Source organism: Alligator mississippiensis, chromosome 8 (assembly GCF_030867095.1).
Source record: "Alligator mississippiensis isolate rAllMis1 chromosome 8, rAllMis1, whole genome shotgun sequence".
NCBI lineage: Eukaryota > Metazoa > Chordata > Crocodylia > Alligatoridae > Alligator > Alligator mississippiensis.
In genome coordinates this window covers 62,293,873-62,320,533 of record NC_081831.1, presented here as the reverse complement: position 1 = coordinate 62,320,533, position 26,661 = coordinate 62,293,873, and the positions used below count along the sequence as shown (strand labels likewise).

General features: G+C 44.7%; 1 protein-coding gene across 1 annotated transcript; it reads right to left on the bottom strand.

Annotated features, from left to right (window-relative positions):
* Positions 1-905: 905 nt before the first annotated feature.
* Positions 906-26,661, bottom strand: EDA2R (ectodysplasin A2 receptor). Its single transcript, XM_019487874.2, has 10 exons — positions 26,591-26,661; positions 19,860-19,930; positions 18,250-18,360; positions 17,271-17,449; positions 15,530-15,615; positions 14,237-14,458; positions 12,730-12,876; positions 11,579-12,093; positions 10,765-10,813; positions 906-10,286 (listed from the first exon to the last, which is right to left on the bottom strand). Exons 2-10 carry the CDS (start codon positions 19,905-19,907, stop codon positions 10,012-10,014), a joined length of 1,632 nt encoding a protein of 543 aa, XP_019343419.1. The 5' UTR covers positions 19,908-19,930; positions 26,591-26,661; the 3' UTR covers positions 906-10,011.

The window sequence follows — 26,661 nt, the reverse complement described above, 5'->3', positions numbered from 1 at the left end:
AGAACGTGATGGGCCACCTTGAGAGCTGTGGGTCACCGGGAGCACATTACTCCAGTGCTCTCAAGTCTGCACTGCCTTCTAGTAGTTTTCCAGGCATAATTCAAGGTGCTATCTTTGACCAATAAAGATCTAAGTGGCTTGGGCCCTACATGCCTAAGGAACTGCCTTCTCCTTTCCTTTCCATTCCATTCCATTCCAATCCTTCAGGCCTCAGATCAGTCAAGAGCAACCTCCTGCAACTTCCATCTGTGCACCACGTTTGCTTGGCAAAAATACGAGGTCATCCTTAGTAGTTTCGCCTCCGCTTTGGAACTTCCTCCCCCTGGAAGCTCACCAGAGCCCAATCTTCAGAAGTGGTAGAAGACCATTATTTCCAGTTTTATTTTAATAATTGACCAGTTTCCACAATTCCTGTTTGACTTGGTTTCATCATAAGATGCTCTGAGCCTTTTGGGGGAGGGAAGCATATAAATCTATAAAAAGTAAATGGAACAGTGACTCTGCCCTGTGTGCACAGAGGCAGTTAGCTGTGTTGGTCTGAAGTCATGCAGAAGGCAAGGTAGAGATGCACCTTATAAACTAACTAAATCAGACATATATAAGCTTTTGTGAGCCCAAGTGCACTTTAGCATATGCTGTGTTGAAGCTTCTGAGGGAGCGAGCTCAGGTTCATGAAAGCTTACACATCTATGAGTTAGTTAGTCTGTAAGGTGTGTCTCCAACCCGCCTTCTGTCTGCCCTGTGTGTACCCATGTGCTATTTCTTTGAATACTAGATCACACCAGAATCTTTATATATATATATATATATATATGGAAAACCTTGCATCACTATGTACTCTTCTGATTATGCTAGTCAAATAGACTGGATGCAGATACCAAAAAAAAGGCTCACTGAAAACCATCAATCATTTTAAATTTATTTAAGCATGAATACAAAACCATTAAAGAACTCTGGATCCAGGGTGAAATGTAGGGAACTCTAAAACATTCCTTAGTAAATTAAAACATCAGAGGTTTTTAAACAAACAGGTCCCACCCAAAAAAATAGAATTAAAGCACTAAATAACAATGCCATTGACACAGGAGTTATAAAAAAATATAAAATACTTATTTACAACTTTTAGAAAAAAATAACATTAACCATAAAAAATACAAACCTGTGTATTTTCATGGGAAATCCCTGACCACAGAAATAATTTTTTTAAAAAGTGAGTAGAATCCAAGTCGGTGTTATCTAAAGACACCCCAAGTACTACCTCCTACCATCCTCAGGTCCTCCTTAAATGCACCAAAATTGCCTTTCACCATAAAAATCTACCTTTCCCTCAGCATCTCTCCCATGTAAGAGCACATTGAAGTTCCAGTTCAGTTAGGCATCTCTGCACAAGACTGCACTTAAGTACATGCTTAAATCCCATTAAAGTCAATTGGACTTTAGTGTATGCTTAAAGTTAAGTGTGTGCTTAAGAACCAGCCTAAAGACACATGGATTCCAGCATGTGCTACATTTTTTCTCAAATTAGGAATTCAGATATAACTGGAGTTAAAAGAAAAAGAAAGGAAGTGGGGAAAAGAGCCTACTTGTTAAAGAAAGCTGAGTCATGAAATACCTCCACAATTCTTTGTCAGCTCTTCCCAGATGAACTTCTGCTGATGCTGAAAAATGAATATTTTTTTTCTCCTTTAGCTCTTTATAAACTAGCCTCTCTCAGTGTATCAGTGTCCAAATCTGAAAAGCAGAGTTTCTATGGGGATTCCCTCCCCCCACAAAAATTACATTGACTGTGCTGAGAATTTTCTTTCTTAAAGACAATTTTTGTTCTTTAAAAAAAAATGAAACAAAATAAACAGAAGTCAATCACTGGTTCTCAGCCAAGTTGTCAAAAGTAACTTTTTTGATTGTGGATGCCACAACTTTTGGTTGCCTAAACTGTGATGACAAGAGCCAGATTTTAGTACCCACAACTCTACAAATATCAGCAAGCGTTATTAAAAACAAACAAACAAAAATCCCAAACAGGTTAAAGGCATCTCAGATTGGACACCCAGGAAGGAAGCTGCCAATTTTGAAACATTTGGCCTTTGTTAATAACTTTGGGCCCAGCACTACTTCTATAGAGATTAATGGAGCCATTGGCTTCCACAGAAACAGGAACAGGCCCTTGAATCAAGTTACATTTTTCTTAACAATGGCAGGCAGAGTTGTGCAAACCCCTTATTAATACAATCAGTCTTTCTGCAAATAACACCTTTGAACCCATCGGGACCATTCATGTAAGAACAACTTGCCTGGGTCAGTTACATGACTCAGCCCCTAATTTGCTACCTGGAGAGAAGTAGGCAGAAAATTAAACAAAAAAAATCCCATCTGGGTTTTATCATAGAGGGTGTTCCCTAAATACTTAAACAGCTGTGTTCCAATTAGCTGATACGGAGAGAGATTATTTGAGCCATGTGTGTATAAAAAGTAACTGCACAAGTTATTAGTGCCTCATTCTTAAGGCACAACTGGGTAAGTTCTATCATTGAATAATTTTGATTAGCTACTGAACAATATAATAAGCAGCTTAAAAATCATAGCTATAGCTCACTGCTGGGGAGAGGGAAAGATAAATCTCTGCAGGAAGAGAGGGATGTGGTTTTCTAAGATAAATTCTTAAAAGGAAGAAGAGTCTTCTTTCTTCAATACGTGTTTGTTGATGCATTGTGTTCCCCTCTCACTGTCAAGGTTGCCAGTGAGATCAGCAGGAACAAATAACCCATTAGCAAAAAGCAAGAATCTGCAACACACTAATAAAGAAAGTCATTTTGAACCCAGTTTTATCATTTTTCATACAGTCACACCAGCTGATTGCATAGTCATCATTACATATTTAGGCTGTCAGCTGGACCTTGAATGAATGAAGGAAATGGGGAAATCCTCCACCTGCATTGGGCCCAATTCCAGGTGAGGTGCTGCTGTATGTATGTATGTATGTATGTATGTATGTAGCAAGTATGTTGCACTGCTCCCAATGGTAGTTCATGGCTGTTGAGAGTCCTTGGTACCTCAGGCATTCGTACACATGATGAAAATTGCCCTTTTTAATGAATTAACTGTGTTACAGCTTTCACGTATGGGTTTCTGGCAATTTAAATGTCTTTTTTATGATTCAAAGGAAAACACACCCCAATGTATTTTACATTGGATCGCCACAAATTAAACTGATGCATCCTTGGATCTGTCACGTGAAAACACAAATTCACTCAATGACGTGAAATGAGCCCCTCTGGCCACCAGAGGTTGCTTCAATTTGCAGATAGGAGAGAAAAATGATAACTTCAATTTGCTGGAATTTCTGTGTAATATTTATTTTCAGACACCAGGTGCAGCAGCTCAGTCTGACATGAATCAATCTTCTGCTCACCTACCTGCACAGATACCTGTGCCTCCCCCACCCCCAAACCTACAATCATATTTATATGGACAGAGCCTTGTCCTTATATGAACTCTGTTAATGTTGCTCTATCAATGCAGCAGGGTTCTTGCATATTAATACAATTGTAAGTTCAGGACTTATCTACTGGTTTAGTTCCTACTGGCTAGCCCAGGAAGGGTGAGAAATGGAGCAGTTGTAGTTAAATGAATGAATTCTGTATATAAACAACTGCTTCCAAAGCAGCCAGAAAGTAAGAAAAATAAAGTCTGCTTTAAAATAATAAGACCCATTCTTCTCAATGTTTCTTTGCAGTACCTAGCTAGACTGGGTATTTCCTGGATAGATACTGAAGCTTTTCTTTGATGAACCTCGTTAAGTTTGTTATTAAATCAGAACTAAAGGTCTCCAACTGGGTAAACTAAAGGTCTCCAGCTGGATAACAACTGTGAAAGAAAATGCTCCCGAGGGAATATACCCTTATGCTAACCCACTATAAGTTTACCCTTAAGATAACTAGAAATGCAGGCTGCTATAGCCAAAATAACAATGCCCACACAGTTTTTAAGTTTCACAAGCAAATTGATACAAACTGTTCTTTGGGGGGATAGGGGGAAATATCACAGATAGACCTCCTCTTCCCTGCTAATGGCAGCAGAGATGAAGGGAAGGATGGATAAAGTTTCAACATGACGGGTTAAATAAAACACATACAGGGGACAAACCAAGTCTCATCCCCCACCTGTAATTTGCCTTGATCAAAACCTGGCTTTGCCCCCTCCCCCGTGCTGCCCAGGGGGCAAAGAAGATGGCCAAAGGAGCCTGTTGAAGGCAGAATATGGGCAATTTAGCAGCAAGTTAACAGCAGCTGGCAGAAGGACCAGCAGGGGGGTGGGAAAAACTGGTAGAATCAGTAATTCTGATTAAAAAAACTGCGTGGGGGAAGGGGGGGGAATGCCTGCACGCTGACAAATAAATTAATTTAATATGATGCTTCTCACTTTGGACCTGGGGGGTCTTTTGGACCTAACCTGTTTGGACCTGGGGAGTCCTGTGAGCAGGGGGACAAATGAAAAGTCCAGAGGTGCCCAAGCGGTTCTTAATTCTTTGATGGAACCAGGGTCGGATTATGGGGTGATGGCGCCGCTGTCAGTAAGCTCACCCTTTGGGGAGCCATGGGCAGCAAGGCACAGGGGGGCACCCATGCCAGGGCCATGCGGGGCAGGGGGGCAGATGACCCTATAGGTGACTGCAGCTGGGCATGGAGCTCCCTGTGGGCAGCTATGGCTGGCAGGGAGTGAGGGGATTCCTGGCTTGCCTGCGCCCCTGCTGTAACTGAGTACTAAAGAGATCAGTGGGATGGACTGTTTTATGGCTCCCCTCTGCTGTAATTTACTATGAATTGTGCACTGAGCTTAATTTGATTTAAAGGCTGTCATCTCTAAACATTGACGCATCCGTTTTAAAATCATTTTAATCTTAATAAACCTATTTAATTTAATGACAATTAAACCCCATCACGTGTACAAACCGCCCTGGGAGGACATACTCAGAAGTTTCCAAACACTCATTGACCCTAATGACTCAGAGCTGATAACAGAGGTACATGGTATAATTCACACAACAGGTAAAACTATTAAAAAACCTGTGTCAGTATTTATTCAGAACCAAAGAAGTCCTTAATCCGAATTGGCTTAATTCACTTTGGAAGTAAAGTAAGCTAAACTGAATGAAGACCCCTTTAATGCTGAATAAAAACAACCACTTATGGATTTGTGGCAGTTTATTTAATCCACTTTACTAGTGAATTCAGATTAATTTTTCTGATTGTGTCCCCATGTAGACAGACCCTGAAATCAGGATCTTCACCCTAGATTTGCCTTTTGTCTGAGGTGTTTTACAGTTGAGGTTTTTTTATTTTTTTAATTAATCCTGCATAACTAAAGTGCAGCATAATAAGTGTTAATTTGTTGACACTGCATCTCATAACAGACAAAATGTCTAATATTCTGGCTCTTACAAGACAGTCTCAAAAACAGCAATGAGCTGACTTTGCCAAACACAAATGGAAGGCAGGAAAAGCATTGCATCCAGCTGGAGCTGCCTCTGTCTTGCATGTGAACTGACTGTCCAGAAAATATTCAAATCTGAAAGGTTTACAACAGCAAAAGTGTCTATCAACAAACAAATAATCCATGCTAAATGTGCATGTCGGTTCAGAATAGGCAACACTGTCCACCCCCGTTAGCTGCAGGGAGACACCATGCCTTTATTTACTAGAAAACAATTCAGCTATTTACATTAGGCCTGTGATCTCAGCCAGCTTCAGGGATCCATGGCTGTGAAAGTAGCCAAGAGAAATATATGTTCAAATTAATGTTACTGGCCTTCTCACAAAAACAAAACTCTTTCGATCAACCTCTGAACTCTAACATTTTGAGAATGAAATAACAATACATATCATTCCATTATAACAGTCCTTGCATGCAAGTTAATTAGTATTCAAATGACTGTAGCTAGTCCAACCCTGAAATTGTCCATACTAGGGGCTCTAGGAACCATCATGGTTTTAAAAACATTCTTGCAGTTTCAAGTTCTAAGCTGAACAACAGATCTGAGCAACAGGTATAACCGAGAATACAATGGGTATATTATACATGAAGGTCTCTGCTGGGGTAACAGCAAGAACTGATGTTTTTATTCATGCTGCTGGGTCCTTACTGTTGTAATAAGAAAGTGACATCAGGAAACTGCACAATAAGAATATTACTGTGTACTTCTTGGAATGTAAGACAAATCGTTTGAAAATTTAAGATGAAGAAAAGAGATGAAACAAAAGAGGGCAGGAAACATGGAGGGTGTTTCAGAAGGGAAGAAAATGGAGAGGAAAAAACAAGAAAAGAAGGGTGCAGTGAACATTACATACCAAATCCTGATTCCATTGAAGTTAATGGCAGTTTAATGGGACTTTAGTGGGATCAAGTTTCATACCAATGGGATAATACTGTTTTCTGTTTCATCTCCCATCTGAGGATTTCAAAGAAATTGTAAACATTAAGCCTCACACTAGCTCTATGAGGTAGGCAAGGAGTATTGGTTGCACTTTAGAGCTGGGGAAACTGAGGCGCAGAGAGATGATGGACTTCCCCAGGGTCCATCAGCATGGCAGTGGCACAGCTGTATGCATATCCCAGATCTCCTGACTTCCAGTGCTATGGGCCATTCACAAGACCTTTCTGCTCTGTATCTTGGAGCTTGTTAGATTTTAGCCACTCTTGTTAACTGTCATGAACCTCAGAGCAGTCATTTGCTAGGAACACTGAAAACCATCCTGCCCTCTTCTCTCTATCCCTCCCCACATGCTACCAGCCATTCCTGGTACATCCATGCCAGAATCATGCTGCAATGTAGTCTACATCCCTGCCACTCCACTGATCCTCAGGCAATGTGAACAAACTGGCCTGTATGCCATGCAACATATAGGGCAGAAGCTGCCAAGAAAGGTGCCAAATATGAGCAGCTTAATTTCTTAGATCTGGGAAGGGAAGGTTTCATCGGGTACAGTCCAACTCATGGTCTCAAAGGCTCATGGGAAGACAAGAACTGCCCAGTGCTCACAAAACTAACTGAAGCACTTCAGTAGAGCTGTGAGCCCAGCAAAACGTCCTCCTCACCTCCTAATACCGCTCAGCACCACTGAATCTGCTCCGAATTTGCAGTGTCCCAGAACTCCTGGGATTAACAATGCTCCATTAGACTCTCATCATTTGGTGTACAGAGCAAGGTGGATATATGCAGCTAAGTAGCACGATCTGAACCTTGGCCCCAGACATCAGTTTAAAGACCCTGTTAAAAATAATTAAAAAACCCTGCACAACAAAGTACAGAATAATATGGTATATTTAACCACACATAGGAAAAGGCCAACACCAGTACCTTGGTCAGAGTGGCGCTAGCCACATTCTTCACGGTTACAGGTTTTAAACAACCCCTACCCCCCTCCCGACACACAACCCGTCCTAGAGCCTGGGACAGAGATAATTAGAGGAGCTTCCTTTCTCTTCCACTAGGTGCCAGTCTTGAGCCATAAATGAAGGAGAGCAGCCTCCTTAAGTCAGCCTGGGCCCAATTTTACCTGGTAGAAACTCACTAGATCCTACCTACAGCAAATTGTAGAGAAACCCTGGTTGGGGTTACAGTAAAAGCCCCTGACTGAATTGCACTGCACAATGCTTAGCGCAATTCGCTCCCAGCAATTCCTCTCCTTAGAGCACAGTTGTTCAGTGAAAAAGACTTTGCTATGAAAGGAATCCAGCATGGCACAGCTGAGAGCCAGGGCAGGAAAACACACTGACAATATAATAGGGTTTGTCACACGCCAGCGATCATCGCAGGAAGGCACGGGGGTGTATTCTGCAGCCACAAGAAAAACTACTGCAGATGAGCACCAGCACTGGATTCCTATCCCGTATCCACCCTGGCCTCTCCCAGGAGGAGGTGAGAGGCGTGTCTCATTTTCTCCTGAAGTATTTGCCCCTGACGAAAATACTGTATTTAGAGGCTTGTGTTAATGTTGCTCCTGTCAGTCAGAACAGCTCTGGAGTGGAAGGATTTTTCCAGGCTTATGAGCACTTTAGATCATTTCATACCTCACACATCTCCCCTGATCCAATTTGTCAAATCATGTTAATCGTTTCACACAGAGTAAATCCAAAAAAACTAGTGGCAGCTTTGTGAAAACGGCCTGGAAACCTGTAGCCACCACCTATGGAATCTGCCTACAGGCACCAGCTCCAGGAACATCAGAAAGACTAACAGAGTTGAACTGTTGCAAGTTCTGACACATCTTCGCAGAGGGAAGTAAAGACAAGTCACCCTTGTTACAGCCACCCTCAGAAATCAGAGAATGAGGCTGTTTCCAGCCTGAACAACAAACTGATCTTAAACAGCCCTGTTTTTATTACTAATGGCACAATTATTTTAATACTCATTGTAATGAGCCCACAACCATTGGGCTTCCAGCCACAAAGATCATCAGCTAAATCAAACACACATGTACTGAAATGAGAACTCCCTGCCCCTGCTCTGTGTAGAGGCCCTTGCAGATTCCTTCTACTTGTCAATAGTATTTAGCTGCCTATTACCTTTACAGGCTAAAGATCACCAAATCCATTCATGATCTACCAAAATAAAGGCTAAGGCTCCCCATATTTCAAGATATAATCTGGGCATTGACAGCTGGGAAATGAAGAAGGAACCTACACCTTGTGCTACACCAGGTCCCATTTGGATCATGTAGCCTTAAAACCTCAGATACTTAAGATGTATAGAAGACTAGAATGTGACAAAACTCTTGCTGTGAGATGCCACAAATGTTGGCATGGAAGAGCCCATTAGCAAACTATTTGTGTGGCAAGCAGGCAGAGATGCTGGGTAGGAGATGAGGGAAAGCAATGACTACCTTGCTGTCTTTCTTAGAAGCGAAATTCCACAAAACTTAAACATCCCAACTCTTGATCTGAAATATCCTTCTTAAGAAAACGGTACCATGTCCATAACCAGGAAGTGAAATTAAATGTAGCACCATTTTGGCATGGCACATAGTAACTCAACACAGGAGCCTCCCTGGAGAACTTATGGCTGAACAACCCTTCAAGGACTATGCCCTGTATTAGTGCACAGAGGAAGAAGCCACCAAAAAAACAGCCCCAGCTTCTGGGTGCTGAGCAGAAACCCAAGAAATCCAGTGTTTGCTAAATGAGGAAGGCCCATATCTGAAAAGTGATAAATTCATGAAATGACTGCTGGGCCTGTGAGAGAGAGTTCCACATAGCAGAGTAGACAAAAACTCCCCTTAAGAAGAGAAGGCTATTTTAATACACTTCTATGTATCCCTTTGAATAAACTATTCAATCACAACAACCAAGAAGATCCCCAAAGAAAGAGAGAGACAGAGAGAACCTAGCCTGAAGGCAGGAAACAACCCCACGGAGAACCACAGAGGCAGGAAACAACTTCAAATTACTGGTTCACAAAGAAGACCCATAAAGACTGAACCACGTGGAAGGGTCATGGCAGCTGGGTGGCTCAGAAAATCTTTTAAAAGGCCAATCCAGCTAACACTGAGTCTTCCCAAGGATCATTCTTATCACACACCAGCACCAGGCCATGGAGGCAGAAGGCCCTAAAGCCATTCACAGTAGCCAGGAAGGCCAGTTTGTTTCTGGACACCGATATACACAAGTCTGAAGGCAGATTGTGGAGGAAGTTTGTGCATCATTACTGATGAACCCAATGGTGGCCAGCATGAGGCAGGGCTCCGGCAGTGGTCCAGGGTATATGAAGAGCTCACTGTGAGTGTCCAAAGTGCATGGGGCTGATACTCTCATTGGTTACCCTTGCTTTCCTCATAAGCAAAGTGTTCCTGCTTACCCTGTGATTTTACCTCAAGATGCAAAGGCCTTCTTCACACAGTTGGAGATCAGATGGCATTGGAGACCAGATGGGCACATTGCTGCCAGGTCCCTCTGGCTGATAAAATACCTACAACTCCTCTGCTCCCATCATGCTACCTAGCACTGGAAGCTCAGGGTCTAGCTCACAGCAAAGTGATCACACAGCAAGAGCAAGGCATCAAAACGGTGGAGTTGCTGTAGGGCCCGGGCCAGGACAGGAACGGTGACTGTGTCTCCTGAGGAGGTGAGGTGAGTGACCAGCTGCTCAAATCCAGACATCTTGCTCACCAGGTGGGCTGGGACCCCTAGCTCCATCCCCACATGGCTGAAATTCTTCAGACCAGGCAAAGAAGGGTCCAACTGGAAGCCAAGCGACAGCACCAAGGAGTGAGGGAGTTCTGCTATTGGGAGACCTGGGGATGGCAGTACAAGAAAGTGGGGTGAGTTTCTTATCAGTTGAGCAAAGGCACCCAGCAAATAGGGTGGCCAGGATCATATCACTTCCTAATGTCCATGCTTCTGATAAGACACTGTAACATATTTAGCCTTGCCCCACCTAGCAGACACCTCTGCCACCCAGGGTATTTGATTTCAGTACTTAGCATCATGGAGCAAGCTCTCATCCCTGGAGTGGGAGGGGGCTTAACCCTCACTTTTAAAAGAAGGGAACAGTCTAATGAGCATCACAGAAAGGCCTGCATTAAAATCTGTTCCCCGAATCCATAACCACAGGGCAATAAAAGAGATGCACATCTCTACAGAAACTGGCAATGCCATGCTGGCCTGGGTGGACCACTGCAGGCTCTCCTTTTCCTAGGGCCTAGCTCCCTCCACTCTGGCCCCTAGTGAGCAAAAGCATGACTAGAAAATACAACCCAGACATTTTCTCACCTTGTGTAGTGCTGGTAATCCCAGTCACAAGACTCTGGGTGTCATCCACCTGATAAGACACAGTCCCCAAGGTTGGGGAGATTTATCAGAGAACAAGCAACAACCACAGGTAGATATTGTCAATGCCCCTATGACCCATGGTGCACCTAGCAGGGGCATAACAGTTGTTCTGTGTGGTATTAATCCTCTACAACCCCAGTAAGAGCCCTATGTCCTTCCAGCAAACCACATTTTCAAGCATTGCTTGAATCTAAACTATTGCTTGAACCTCCAGCTCAACGTTCTACATAGGCAAAACTGCAAGGTTGATTCATTTACAAGTGATGCTAGAGTCAGGTGGAGTGCAAGGCTCATTCCTAGCTAAAGACATGCTTGTATTTTCTATGAAGGGACTCTGTCCTTGTGCCAGGCTGGGTATCTTGAACCCTGCTGAGGTGAGCAGTGGCTCCATGTCCCATGGTTTTTTGATTATCCTGTGAAATGAGTCAGTAGGGCCTACATCAGTTCTCTGCAAAGGGGCATGTCCATTTCACTTAAAACCCCACAGCTAACTAATGAGGATGCAATTAGTTTTCTGGTAGATGTCTGGATTTTTGAGCTGCTCACCTGACCAGTGGGAGCTGGGCTGAGCTCTTTCCCAAACTCAGATTACATATCACTGACAAGTCATCACATGGTGACTGGCCAGTGCTGAAGCTGAACCACCTTCAGGGGAAAGGTTCTGTGCTCCTAGCTCTGTTGTTCCTTCCCTCCCTGTGTCAGGCCCATAATGCTACTGTTTTTTATACAGAGGGGTGAGATGGGGTGAACTTACTGGCTGCTCCCCACTTTCAGCTGTGGGGTTTCGGCAGGCTGGGGACAAGCCCCTGGCAGGCTCCATAACGAATCCACTCTTTGCTTCAAGGGTTAACTCAGATTTAGCTCTTGGGACTCTTTGAGCCACCTCATTTGCTGCTTCCTCCTGCCTTCCAGTGCCCATGCACTCAGCCTGCGTGGAGAATTTCTGCAGGTCTAGCTCGGTGCACTCCACTGGGGCATGGGGCCATTTGTGTTGCATCTCTGAGGCACATGATGAGAGAGGGGCCAGGGCTTCTGTGAACTCAACTGGGCCCTGCCTGACATCTGTGGAAGACAAGCCCCCTGCAGAGCCGTCGCTGCACCCTGAGTTTCTTATCAGGGGTTGGGTCTCCAAGACACTCCTCGCCAGCTGGGATTTGGGACTGGGGCTGCCGGCAATCACCTGGGACAACTCCAAATCATGGTGGGCAGCAGGGAACTGAAGGCCAACAGTTTCTCCATCAGAAATGAACTGAATCACTTCGGCTGGACCTGGAACCAAAAGAATCACGAATTAAAAGTATTTGGGTTCCCCCTTGCAAAGCTTCCCATCTACATGGCTTTAGGCAGCTGCCAGTCAGCCACTCCATTAAACCCCATCTTCCATGTGGCCTCACACTGCAACTGCCTGTCTCTCAGCTCAGAGGTGAAGGCAGAACTCCCTTTGAATCCTAATAGTGCCTTATGTCCACAGGGTAGCAGTCGGCACTGCTGACCAGAGCACATCATTACTACTGTAGGGACCAGGGGCTCCCTCCTCCCTAACAGGAGAGAAAGACATTGAACCTAGAGGAGGTGAGACTAGTGCTAGTGCAGTGTCTGCTAAGAAGGAGACTGCAGTGAGAGGTCAGCACAGCCCTCAAAGCCTGGGGATGTTTCTGAACGCACCAGGACTTCTGCCATCCACAGCCCAAAAGAAAATTCTTAGCATAACCAAGCTCTGTCCATGTAGACCGTCCCAGTAACTGACCCCAAGGACATTGAACCCAGGAGTAAGAGATGAATGGGAGAATAGTTTGTGGTGACAAAGATATTGATGATCCTTAGCACTGGATGCTCCTTTCTGCCAGAGAAGTTGGCCCCTCCCTGAAACCCAAGAAAAAGCATAACAGCAATAACAACAGTTACCTTCTGCTTGCCTGTAGCAAGGGCTCAGTTTCTTCATACCCAAGCAGCATGGACTAGTCATCTGTTCCTCACATGGAAACCTGCCCGGAGCGGCTGAGGCCTGGAACATCGCTCTCTGTCCAGAGAAATTCTGAGTCCTCAGAAAAACTTTAGAGGATAAAAAGAAACCAATACAAGTGAAGATCTGGCTTAATTTCCCACAATGCACTATGCCATTTGTCTTGGCAATTTATTCAGTGAATGATAAAAGCCTGGCATGGAGGGTGAAGCATTTCTCATGTACTTGTGCCAACGTACCTCAGTTCTACCCAACCTACTTCCGACAGTCCTTTCTAAAACCACCTCCCTGATTCTTTTGATCTAGAACCCTGCAAACCCTGCCACACGCCCTGAAAAAAGCCCAAGGTGAGAGTGTCAAAGTTAGCATCACATGAGCTAGGGTCAGAAGTTACACATAAACTGATTTAAGTGATCAGAAACTGGTTTAAACCTGTAACAGAACAGAAGCTCAGTGTACATAAACCAGTTTCAAAATGGCTGAAACTGGTTTAAGTTAAACCTGACTGAATGTAGTATCAGACTTAACTGAATTGGTCAAGCTGGTTTATGAAACTTCTGTCCCAACCCCCTTCCTAGTTCTAGTTAAATCAGAGTCTCCCAGCTTGTTTTCCAACCCTGGGCTGGGCTGAGCTGTCTGCTCCAGCAGAGAAAAGTTGCGGGGGGGAGGAAGGCAGGGACTCCCTTCCCCCCCTCCCACCTCCCGACACACACCCAAGCAAACCCCTGCTCGGGTCTGGGGCCAGGGGTTACACTCAACTTCCCCCAAGTACAGAGCTGCCCTGCTGCTAAACTTATTGAAACTTACTGCTGGCTGTGACTGTGGACTACAAATTCCAGAGGTCCCTGGAAGCAGGAAGAGGAATTGATGAGCAACCCTGGACAGTCCTGCTGCTGTGAGTCTGGACTTCAAATCCCAGAGACCTTGGGAGCAACAGGAAGAGGAAGCAAACACACAGCTCATGCTGGCTACATGCCAGAGAGCTGTGGTCTAGCACCCCCTGGCTTCTGGCCTGAGCCACTGCAGGCATGTGGCTGCACTTCCTGAATAAAAAATAAATGCGTGTCCAGTTGTTTCTCAGTTTAATCTCTGCATCTTAAACTAACCTGCAAAGACTGAATCAATTCAGCCTCAGGTGTTTTGACTGTCTGTACTTAGCTCTGGTGTCATGGTTGAATTTGAACCCAAACATCTTCCTACCCCTTCCTGGTATTATTGTACTAGGGGAAAAAAGAGGCTCTTCAATGTCTTTGAAAGAAGGCTTCAAAAGAGACACCCTACAGATGAAGAGAGCATTACAGAGCACTCCCTGTAAGCAGAGGACTATTTGTGTCACTTTATGATGAGGAGGCAGTAGCGAAAATTAGAGGCATTATCCTACATGATAGAGAGGCTCAAAAAGGGGCCAAGGAAGGAGAAACTGAGGAGTGCTGAGTTGCTGTAACTCACCTCGCTGGCCCTGGCACTTCCAGAAACGTCTGCAGTAGATGATGGAGAGTGCCAGTAGCACTAACGCAATGATGACCAGGGCACTGCTAGTTAGTGCCAGGAGGGCTGTGTCCTGAGGAGGTGCTGTAGATTTGTCTGGAGTTGAGGCTCGGAGGAGGGGGTCTGCTTTGTGCAGGGGATGCACTTCAGATCCTGCTGCCTTCAGGTTTGTTCTGGAGCTGCCTGCAAATGTACCAGCCAAAGAGGTCAGAGTTTCAATCCCCACACAGTGCAGTAGACAAAGCAGCATGGATCCAGCCTGCAGCAATTAGTATGTAGGCAAATACAAGTTTGTAAACGCCTACATAGAGACAGCCCTTAGGACAAGAGGCCTCAATCTGACAGCTAAAATTACAGATGAGTAAAATTCTCAAAAACACGTAACTGGCTCTGAGAACTGATTCCCACTGAAAATCAGAGAAAATGGATGGCCTTGAAATCGCAAGTTACACAAACCCTTTAAAAATGTTCCACGATAATAACCATACCATCCAACAGCATTTCCTTTCTCATGATCTCAAAGGATCTCTCAAGCATTAATGCAGTGTTTGGAGTCAGTATTTCAGCACTAATTTTACATATAGAGTAACTGAGACACAGGGATTCTGATGAATTTGTCCAAGGTCATTGCAATGAAGTGGCAAAATCATTAACAGGACCCAGGAGACCTGAGAAACAGAATCTAACATTCTCTCCCAGTGGTGACTGAATACTGCCAAGTATAAGGGCTGGGGGTTTTTTTCTTTGAACACCATCAACAACAAAATATTCTGGTTTACAGAATGTCCAAGCTGCTATTTCTAGTCTCAAGGATGCTAACATTTGAGTAGTTCTGTCACCATGGCACCTCTGCCCCCTCCTACCTATATACACTGCCTGTGCTTCCTTGCTTGGGGCTTAACATGGTTCAAAACAGGGATTAGAGATTTAAATGAACAAGAGCAGTCTCTGCAAGTACACTCATGGCAGGAATAAGTATTTGCAGCCTTCATGCTTCAGGGCAAAAGATGATCATCAACTGGAGACAGTATTTTTTCCTTCACACACATAGGTATACTCCAAGGTTTTATGCCTCTTATGAAGCATGCAACAGTGTCCACTGCCAGAGAGAGAATACCAAATCACATGTACCATTGACCTACCCCAATACATCTCTCCTCCCACCTCCCATCATTCCTGAAGGACTCACTACATGCCCTGTGGCATGATGTGTCAGACAAAAGGCAGCAGGTCAGAGCCCTGCAGGGTACATACATTGAGGCTCGGAGGAGGGGGTCTGCTTTGTGCAGGGGATGCACTCCAGATCTTGCATCCCACCAATCCGGCCTTTACTGTAGAACCTGCCAAAGAAAAAACAGTGAAAGCTTTAATAGGGCAAATGGGGACAAGGCATCTATAGGCAAATAATACCCAGACTCTACTACTCAGCCAAGCTGTCTTGCTTACTGCCCAACGCAAGACTGCTGTAAAAACTCTCTAGCTTCTACAGAGCCTAAAGAAAGTTGACCTCATTTCCCATAGTAACTTGGCACTCAGAGAAGTCATAAAGTATGCAGCACTTTGCACAACATGGATTAAAGCAGCATTCAGAGGCACTCTCTTGTAGCAGCAGCCATCTTGCCAGGAAGCAATATTGTGCATGTCCTTGCCTTAGAGAGCAGCACCTGTCAGAGCGTGGCTAAGACAGGAGCTCTGACAGTCACTATTTAAATAGCATCTTCTTCAATGAAACAAAGCATATTTTCTTCTAGTTGGGAAGCCAGGCTGGAAAGTGGCTCTGAGTCCTTGACACTGAGCTTTTGTCACTCTTTCCCCCACACATTACATCACTGTCACTCAGGGATTGTCTACAGGAAAGGACTCCATGGCACTGTGCAGTCTCATAGACTCTAGGTGCATTTAAACCTGCACATGATCCAGGGTGGGTTTACTCTAGAGTAAACAGCCTACCACTCTAGAGTACATTATTTTAGAGTAAACCCACCCAGGGCAGGCATCTACACATATGGGGAAGTGGGAGCAGATTTGCTGCTCATGGCAGCAGTCTGCTCCCACCCCCAAGGGCACTTCACCAGCCCCCTGCAGCAAACAGCTGTCTCCTGGCAGATGCTGGGACATTGCTCAGCCAAGGCTTGGAAATAAGAATCTTCCAGCCCTTGTTTTGCGATCACAGAGTGGGGGCTGGGCTCCCTGATGCCAGGACAGGGGGACATCATCCCCATCCAAGCTCCAGTGACAGAGTCTGCCCCAGCAGCAAGGAGCTCCCAGGGGCAGAGAGCAATTTCCTGTCCCTTGCTGCCCAGGAGCATGTTTGCTCCTGGTTGGTCATCTACATGTGCCGTACCACACAGTAATTACTCCCAAGTAAATCTGCTACTTGTATTTACAGATAGCAAATTTACTGAGAATTACAGCAAATTACTGCACAGTAAGTGTCAGCATGTGTAGATGGTGACACTTACTGCATAGTAATTAGTTCTAATCTTGAGGAAAGCATCATGTAGACATGCTCACTGACTATTTAGCAGCATTCATTTCAGGAACTCTTTAAAATATATGAATACAAATGTACAGCCCCAGTCATCACAGCTCCCTGTGCCCACTGATGGTCCAAGCTCCTTTCATGCTGAAATGGAAGACCCCAGCAGTCAGAAAGAAGAGTAAGTTTGAGTATAATGATCATTTTTGTGACATACGTACTTGGCTATCTGAGGCCAGACTAGCAGCCACACTGGTGTCCAGAATGGTATTTCATGCTGGCAATGAATTTTTCCCAGTGCTTATTAAAAGAGACTATTGGGTTTTCTTCTTCTAGAGCTATAGGGTAGGTCAGGTCTATGTATCCATCTTGATCAATATTTTCTGGCCAGGGGGGCTACTAGTGTTAACTCATCACAGGTAGTGTGTTACACGTGGCAATGGTAAATCCTCTCTTATTCAACATCTCCCTGCACCCTGCTGGGGCTCTGGTTGACACAGAGCCACCTGTACTCACCCTGGCAGACATTCCCCACAGGCTGCATTGGAAATGGCAGTGCAGTTGGATTTCTGAACACGGTTGATGAGGATGCAGGAGAGACATGTTTTGCATCCATGATGCCCCCAGCTCTCCTTGAACTTCCTGGGAGGACAAGCAGTGCAATGTGCATCTCTTCCTTCACCATAGCCACATTCCTGCAAGAGACCAGGGCAGGTCCATGACTAGAATGAAGAAATTGCTCCAAATCCCACATTACCATACAGCTGTCTCAATTTCTAAAGGCAGATGGATTCTTCTCAGAAGGAAAGAATTCTCAGTTTCCTTGCATACTCCAAATCTTTGCACTGCGGTGAAGCAGACAACAGCAGTGCAAGCAACTGGAGCAGCACATCTGTGCTCAGCAATAGCTTTATGTGTTGCCTCAGACACTAGGACTTGGGGGAATGCTAGAAAAATGCTGCACCCGTAAATAGGTTGGTGCAGGGACCAAACCTGGGGTCTGTAAGTCTAAATGCATGAATTTCTACTGCCAGAGCTGGCCAAGCCACCAAGAGACTTGGATATGCACTCAGAAGAGTGTTACACACCACCCCCAGTATGACACACTTGTGCTGGCTGGATCACACACACACGCAACTGCATCACTACTGCCTCGATTAATGGAATGGCATTCTTTAGCTTTTAGGGACATTATATGTATCACCAGCTAAGACTCTGAAGTTGTGGTCAGTGGGAATTTTGACTCCCACTGGGGGCTAGGGATAATGGATCCTTTTGAGCATTATATAATATGTATCAGTCTAAAACGCCTCCCCACTTATTGGTATTTCCTTTTTCTCCCCACTTTTCCCACCTCACCACTATGCATGATAACGAGTGGAAGAGTCTACTGTGCTCTTTTGAGAGGAACAAAACTCCTATTTCAGATCATTCTTCAGACTGCCTAACACCACCAGAGCTATCATCAAGGTTCCCCCCAGAGTGGCCCGCTTACCTTGGAGAGCTCCCAGCCAGGGCCACACTCCTTACATGGGACACACTTCCCGTGCTCATCAACGTATTGACTCTCCTTGCATTCCAGTTGGTTTGGAGAGGCATCTGGGGTCTGGGGGAGGAACAAGAGACACAGCATAGGTTACTACAAGCCCCAGAAGGCTACTAAAGTAATTATCATTTTTACAGGGCAAAAGGTGCTCCTTCAGAAGCAAACACAGCCTGAATTTCCTGCACATTTAAAACTTTTCAGTTATGTCAGTAGGTACTTTTATCCAGAAGGAAAATTTCACTTTGGCAAGAACACAACCACAAGAGCTTATCTCAAAGGGCTGGGTAAGGTGCACCTGGCTAGTCAGGGAAAGGAGAAGTAGTAGGTCACGCTGCAGAACTGTCTATTCCTTCTGTCATTTGGTGACATTTACAAGAGAACTAATGGAAGTCGGCCTCCCGTTAGACAAACTGGTCAAATACACAGACAATATGGGAGCTCAATACATCCATCTGGTCCAGACCACATTTTTGGTTATCCTGGGTTGTGTTGTAGTCAGAACAGAAGGTGAGAATTGTAACAGTTTTACCTCTGTATCCTGCCTTCAAAGTCTATGGTTACTCTTCCTTATACCATTTATTCTCCTAATGTAATAAATCCTTTTGCTACTTTGTAACTTTCCTGATTGTCTGTGGTCAAATATAATTTCAGAGCAACTGAAAATTTGGGGCTTGCCTCTTCTTCAGGGAATGGGAAGGAAGGGAGTGAATATATAATTTTATACAATCCAAGAGTAAGATCCCTGGAACTGGCAGTTTTGACTGCTGCAGCTGCAAAGTCTAGTGTGAAGACAAGTGAAACTACAACTTGTGGGGGCAAGGAGCTGTCCCAGAGGCAAATCTTAGTCTGTTCCTTGAGACAAGCAGCAAAACAGCAGGGAGGAACTTGGGGTTTTGGGAACACCCCGACAGCAAGGTTTGTGACAGTGGTGAAGAAAGGCAAATTCCTCTTCCTAGGGGAACCCATGCTCATGTGATAAGGGGTTTGAAGTAATGCAAAAGAGAACAGAGTTGGTCAGTGAAGGAGGAGGAAGTCACAGACAGGTAACAGAGCCTTGAGCACAAGTGGCACAGAACAATAACAGAAAGGAATAATTCTCACATCCTCTACACAACTAAGGCCACAATACACCCTCCTGGCCACCGTGCTGCCTCCCTCCCATGACACCAAGGTTTTCACACTAAAAAAAGATCTGTGCCTGAATTTAGCACTAGATAAACAACTGTTTTGAATCTTCTCCTGCAGACTAAACAGAGCAAGTAAAGCACACTTCATGAGGCAAGTCATACAGACCTGAAGGTCAGGCCATGAATTCCTTCAGAGAAATCCTGGCCCAACTGATATCCATGGCAAAATTCCCAGTGACTTCAATGGTGCCAGGATTTCAGCCCTCCTTGGCCTCATTTGGACTTTTAGGCGTGCCAAGTAGAGTTACCAAGTGCTTTCTGATGAGAGAGCATCCAGAAGGGATCAGGTTGCAGCTTCAAAGCTCAGTACAGTTTAGTTTGGGCAGTTTTTTAGTTGATTAGTTTATTTGTTGGGTTAAAGTGGATTCCTACCTTGGTGACAAGAAACAGCATAAAAACTAGTGCTGGGCCTCTCTTCATCTTGCTTCTGTCAGCTTTATGCACTGAAAGAAAAACAATGAATGAAGCTGTACATGTCTCAAGAGACCACTTCATTGAAAGTTAAATGTTCGACAAGAGGATAAAGTGTTGACGGCGGACTTTCCAACTTGAGACAGGAGTTTTGGTTGACACAATCACCAGCCTTGTTATGAGTCAAAGGATTGTTTGGCTAACGCTCATCATTAACATACTAGGAAGCAAAATCTTACAGCAGCTGAGATCTAAGCACTCCCCATTCTCCGCCCCACCAAACCCCTTCCCCCCCTGTTTCTATCTACAGCGCCACTAGAAACTGTACCTGCACTGCTCACATCAGGTGTTTCCTGATGTGCCTAGTCTGCAGTCTCGTGTCTGACCCCCCCACCACCTTCACGAGTCACATGCAAATCAGGCTACACTTTGGAAGTGGACTCCTGGCTGGGCTTTCCCACTATCTAAGGCACTGGGATTCATCTGATGAACAGTCTCTATTGGACAAGCATAGAAAGTGAGTCAGTAGCTATTGTTACAAACGCACTTGCCCTAAGCATGAAACACTACAAGGAAAAGCAGTAAAAGGGCTATGAGGATTGGACACTAAGAACTATGACGATGAGAAACTAGCATGGCTAAAATTATCAAGTGAAAAATCTCAGGAGGTACATGATCAGAGCCTATAAATAGTTTCAATGTTACTGATGCTATAGAATAAATAAAGGATGTTGTCAGTCTCAGAAAATGGCAGACAGGCAGGTATGGGTTAAAGCTAAGGGAGGAAACACTTAGGTTCAGTATGGGTATCTAGTTAGGGGGCCATTTACAGCAGAAAATAAATGGACAGGCCTGACCCAACACCCCAGATCTGAACCTCTGACTTGGATCCAAGTTCTCATCTGAAACTTGTCTCTGAAATGGACTGAATCCAAACTTTCTGAGCTTTGATAAGGTTTATATTTGAAGGCCCTGGCACAGTATGGCTTAGATCCATGGTTCTGCTTTTGCCCACTGTAGAGACAGAAAATTCAGAAATGGATCCAGACATGGAATTAAAATAGCAATTTTGATTTGGGCTCTTATCTAAGAATAAAAGCAAATGTATGGTAGGAAACACCCCCAAGTGAGCTGGAAAAAGCACCACCGCTTCAAGCTAATGGGACCCTGATCTCTGTAGAGAGCCTGATGTACTTCCTTATCCAAATGATAATAATAAAAGAACAAGTTAAGTGAGATTTTATCAGTCCCCCAAACAAAATAAACTATCATGGTAAAAGGAAATATGTACCAGTGTAACTGTGTTGAAAGCTGTATTGAATACCTGGCCTGGATCAAAGCCATGTTGTGTTTGTTTGTTTTTTAAATAATCTTTAACAATACCAGAAGCAGACCCCCTTAATTTATTTTTGGAGTTAAATTTGCAAGTGAACACACAAGTAAAATCACACACTGTGGCCCTCATTAGAAAGCAACCACTTGATTCCAGTAGGAGAGTACAACACCTGGTCCCAATTAACTGAAAGCAAGGAATTCTCCCACCTCTGTTAAAACTGCAGGATTTCAAGGTGACTGCCAGCATAACACTTCATTTGCCAAAAAGGAACATTAACCAGCAGTTCAATCTACTCATAATCCACAGGCACTGTTTCATGTTAAGGGGAATATATTACATTGGTGTATAAAACATGATAATGGAATAGAGATGACTTCCTGATTTATTAAAATGTTAATGAAATCAGCTTCCCCCCACCATGGCCCTTATTTCTGCAATTAGAATGACTGTAACCTGCAATGTTTAGGACCACTGATGTAGAGTACCATCATCCTTCATTTTCATAAGAAGTGTTGTGAATCCAAACATAACAGCAGTTATTGACTACAGGACTTCATTTCTACCTTCTTGACACCTTCCTTGTTTCTAGTCCATTCAAAACACTGGTGTTTTGAACATCTTTCCTAGGCTAGCCTAATCCTTTCACTTACGTGTTTTTTTCCCATTTTTCTTTGTTTATTGCTTCCTTTTTCAGATTCATTCCCCAAGATCCATAATGCTTAAAAAGCTAAGTTAACCTGTACTGGGCTGTGAAGTATATTCTTAAAAATAAAATTATGTCATTTAATTATGTTCCAAAAGTCACAGAAAATATTTTTCTTTCCCGAGAATAAGGAAGGCAATAAACAATTTTATATAATATAAAAGTTTCAGACTGTGATTGAGGGAGTCTTTTTTTTTCCTTTTCTCCCCGTTTCAAAATTTACTTTTTCTCTACAAATTGGCACCCAGGAAAAATGTACAATCACTATTCATAAAGACAAGCTTTTTTGTTTGCTTGTTTTGTTTATCTTGATTTGTCACGCTTCATTTTTCAGTTATTACTTGATTGTTATTTTGCCACTAATTGATTACAAATTTCCAATTACACCACCACTTTCTAGAACTCCCTGATGAAATAAACCTAGTGATTCTACATTGGGACAGTTGCGGCTGATTCTGTACAGCATCAGTAACAAGACACAGGAACTTGAAGTTAATGCCCAGACATACAGCATCAATATTTTTTGGCAACTGATGTCCTTCCATTGCCACAGAGATAGTCCCTTAACGTCTTCAAAGAAGTAGGAACCTGTTTTAGTCTAATGTCAAGCTGAACATGGTAGAGAGGGTGGCACCATGAGGCGCCTGTACATGTGCAGTGAGGCTGCTCCAACACATAATTATAGTGCATTGAAGCAAACTTGATTAATCGAATCTGCTGGAGTGTGGCAATTACCGTGCTCCAGTGTCACGTGTATCGGGATCCTCATGCTGAAAATGGTGGCAGGGCACTTTAACTAAGGCTCATTTGACAAGCTTTAGTTAAAGCGTCCCTGATGCCATTTTTCAGTGCAGGGACACTGATACATGTGATGCTCCAGGAGCTTTAACTACAGCAGTTCTCAGAGCCACTCTAATTAACCTCCCTCCCCTCTCCCCTGCCAAGCGCATGTATAAACACCCTTAGAGACTAACCGGTTCACATCTGATTCACAAAGTAGGCTGTCGACTATAGGTGCCATTTTGCTCTGCCTTGCTGTCTTCAGTGAGACAAGCTGCCCAAATCAGTGAGCAGTCTATTCCCTCCTGTATTACTGGCTCAGACAGAGCAAGGGTAACTTGCTGAATGAGGTTTGCCACACAAATTGATAAACTGGCATTTTAGCAGAGCTAATGTTCAGTCACCTGAGTGAGCATTAGCATGAGAACAGGGAACTTTTTTGCCTGAAGAGTAAATTCACTAAAACACTGCAGTGTCAGGAGATCAAGACTATTTGCAAATCTGGGCACCTTTAGCAAATAACTTCAGCTGAAATAAAAAAGCTGGGAGGGTGGTGGGAAACTTGGAAAAATCTGTCCTTTCTAACTGAAATGTTATGGCTTATTTGAAACTTCACCTATTTTTGAAGTTCAAGTAAATGGAAAACTAAATGAAATGCTGCATTTCAGGTCAACTGAAACATTTATGTGCCCTGAAATATAATGAAACGTTTTGTTCCAGGTCCACCTGAAATCATGAAGCCTGATTCTGCTGATTTTGAACTCATGTTCAGCAGCGCTTTCCACCAAAACAATTCCATTGATTTTAATAGTTACTGGCACAGTAAATTAATATTCAGTATAAGTAAAAGTGGCAAATTAATTTGGTTCTTTTAATCGGGTTTGAAAATCATTGTTTTCCAGTAGAAAAAATGCTTGCTTATCTTCCTTTTTCTTCATTTTTTTTTTTTAAAAGGAAAACTCCCTGCTTTCACAAGGGGAATGCTTTGTACCAGTCTGAACCTGTCTTACAGTTCCTACTCTTATAATATTCATTTGCTACTTATATTTGTATCTTTCAAGTTGTTTTAGCAGCAAATACCGGTATTTAGTACAACAAAACATGATATAAGACTTAGAGTAGTTGCTGTTATTTTGTATACCAACTGTGTACTGAGTATCTAGAAGGCATTCCCACACATTTAAAGATAGTTTCTGTCCTAAAAAGAATTTACAGTCTGACACCCCAGTCATGCACTGCCTTGTAAACCAGAGCCCTGCACCCACATGTACTTCTGTCTACTTCAGTGGGACTTCTTCAGGTTGCCGGGAGCCATGTTAGCAAAACATAATGGAGGACTGAGATTTAAGAAGGCAAGCGATTTATAAGAGAAGGAAACAAAGGCCTTGAAATCCAAAAGACTACCTGAGAACACAGTTAGCTCTGTCCATAAGCATGCACAAGCTCATGATCTATGCACACTTTACAATGCGCATTATGTGTTTATATACAGTACAAACAACATTTTCCCCTCCTGATTAGTCACTGTTGATGCTTTACGTTTTGATCATGCGGATTAAGTGACTACACTTTGAAAATCAGACTGTTTTAAAAGGTCTCAAGCTGGCTAACCAAAATCCCTAATTTATTCATCTTTGTTTTGCCCTGGATTATCCATTATTAAGGGACCAACTTCTTGATTATTGTAACAAAGTAATGTACCCAAAGTTCCTTCTTTTTCTTTTTCTCCTCTTCAACAGTACCAAAAAATACAGACATACTCCTTCAGATTAAACTCATGAGAGACAATTCTGTGTAGCTTGCCATGGATGTCATAAATAAAACAAGCCCTTCATCAGAATGGCTTCAAATGCACAGATAAAAATGCCATATAAAATGCCGCGTAGCTCTATAAAAGCATTAAAAATATTGCCACATAGAAAGAACACTTCTGTATGCCATGAATAATACAACCGTGCTTCTGGGTAAATACATTATTAAAAACTACAAAAACTATTACCAATACCTATATCCATGGGCAGAGGTGCACCATCACATATAACACAACACATTTTATGCAGGTAAAAGAAACTAGAAGCTTTACCAACATGCTTGGAATCGAGGACTGTATTATTCAGTTTTAAGACTGATACAAAAACAAATGTAACTTCATTATGATGAGTTTAAAACAGTCTGTAAGGCTGAGAAATAGGAGCTACATTGCCAGGAGCAGCGAACAGACAGCAGCAGGAGAGGTTCCAGGAGGGGCTTAGGGGGCTATAGCCACCCCAAATTTCACCTTAGCCACCCCTGTAGCCATCCCTTTCCCCTGGGCCGCCACCGCCTGTCCCAGGCAGCTCCCGCACACAGCGCAGTGCAGCCCCCCTGATTTTCTGTCTAGCCCACTTCAGCCCCCCACCGAGAAGAGGCTGGTGCTGTCACACCTGGACAGCAGAACTGCGCAACAAAGGCCACCTGGATCAGTGGAACATCATAAGCACAAAAAAGGAGAGAGCCCTCAGCACCTGTGGAAGGGAGAGTTTGGAAGGAACTGGGTAGATGCTGAAGAGCCATGAAGAGAAGGGGCTCCCTCAGCACTGCCTCACCAGAAATGCTGCTGCCATGCCAGTCAGTTGCGCTACATTTTGGGTGGAATAGGAAGCAAAGGTGTGGGGGGGGAGGGGTAACTGCATCAGTGTGCCTGCACCCCCCTGGATCCACCCCATTGCTGGATCACTATTAGACACTAGCAGGACTGAAATGCTGCCTTTACTCATCGCTATTTGCTGAGACTACTAGTGAGAGTCAGAGTGCAAGGGATGGGTAACAACCAGCTTGTGTCATTGCTAAAAACGCCCTTCAGGCTCGTGTCCGGAGGCTGCGGTCGGGGGCAGTGCATGCAGCTTGCTATGGGGAGACCTGCTCCCCCGCCCCCCTCAAAAAGCAACTGCTTTGCAAAATGCCCTTGCGGGCTCGGGGGCGAGGCGGTGTCGCCCCCGCTGTCTGGCAGCCGCCGCAAGTACTCCGAAGCCGGGGATAAAATATCTTCGCGGCTTGCTTCCAGGAGAAAGGGATCCGCTGAACTCCCCCTGCGGGGGCGGGATCCAGTACCTGCAAGTCCCGACTTGCCCACAACACCACGTGCCCGCGGATCGGGTTCATCTCTGGATGCCTCGGGCTCCGCGCCTGTGACGTGTCCCCCGCGCTACGTCATAATGCCTGGGAGTCTCCGTGCACGTGGACTCGGCCACAACACACCGCCCGGAGCCGGCACGGCGCAGTGCGCTGGGCTGTGAAACAGCGCATCTTTCCTGATCGCCACGGCACCGCGCAGCTCACCCTGCCCTCGCCAAACCGGGGAAGAAACCGGCTTCAGTGTCTCGCAGCTGACCCCCGGCCAGCGCTGCCCCAGCCCCTCCCACATGGGACTCTGCTAATGCACCGCTCTTTGCAACCAGCTGCTTTCCACCCTGCACCCCCCCCCCCAAAACCCCCTGCCCCCAGGCGGAGCCGCTCGCCCCGCACGCAGCCTGCCCCTGCAGCACAAAGGGAGCCCGGGAGCGCAGGGATGCTCCATCTCGCCGGAATATGCCCGGGCATGTACTGAGCACAGACCTGCTGCCTGTCCCAGGCGGGACGGACTTTGTTACAGCTCCGGCGACCCAGGTGCTCAGCTCCGGGCAGGGCGCTCCCGGGCCACTCGGTTGTTTTAATAAAGAGAATTTAAGCCAAAGAAATAGTTCTAATAGAAGGAGATGGTTGGAATAGAAACGATCGGGGTGGAGAGGAGCCGTGATGCGCGCACAGAGGGGCCCCCCGCCCGCGCCAGCAGCGGGCAGACGCGCACTCGCCCCGGGGAAGGAAGGAAGAGGGGCGGCCCGGGCCCCCATTTACCTGCGTGCGGCCGCGGGCGGACACGGGCTGGGGGCTGGCGGGCGACGCTCCCCTCGCTTGATGTAATCCAG

Coding starts and splice junctions, on each gene's coding strand:
- EDA2R (XM_019487874.2), bottom strand. CDS start 19,907: ATGAAGAGAGGCCCAGCACTAGTTTTTATGCTGTTTCTTGTCACCAAG. Junction 14,459..15,529: donor CCCCTCCTCCGAGCCTCAAT/GTATGTACCCTG, acceptor GTACATTTGCAG/GCAGCTCCAGAACAAACCTG. Junction 10,287..10,764: donor GATTACCAGCACTACACAAG/GTGAGAAAATGT, acceptor TGCCATCCCCAG/GTCTCCCAATAGCAGAACTC.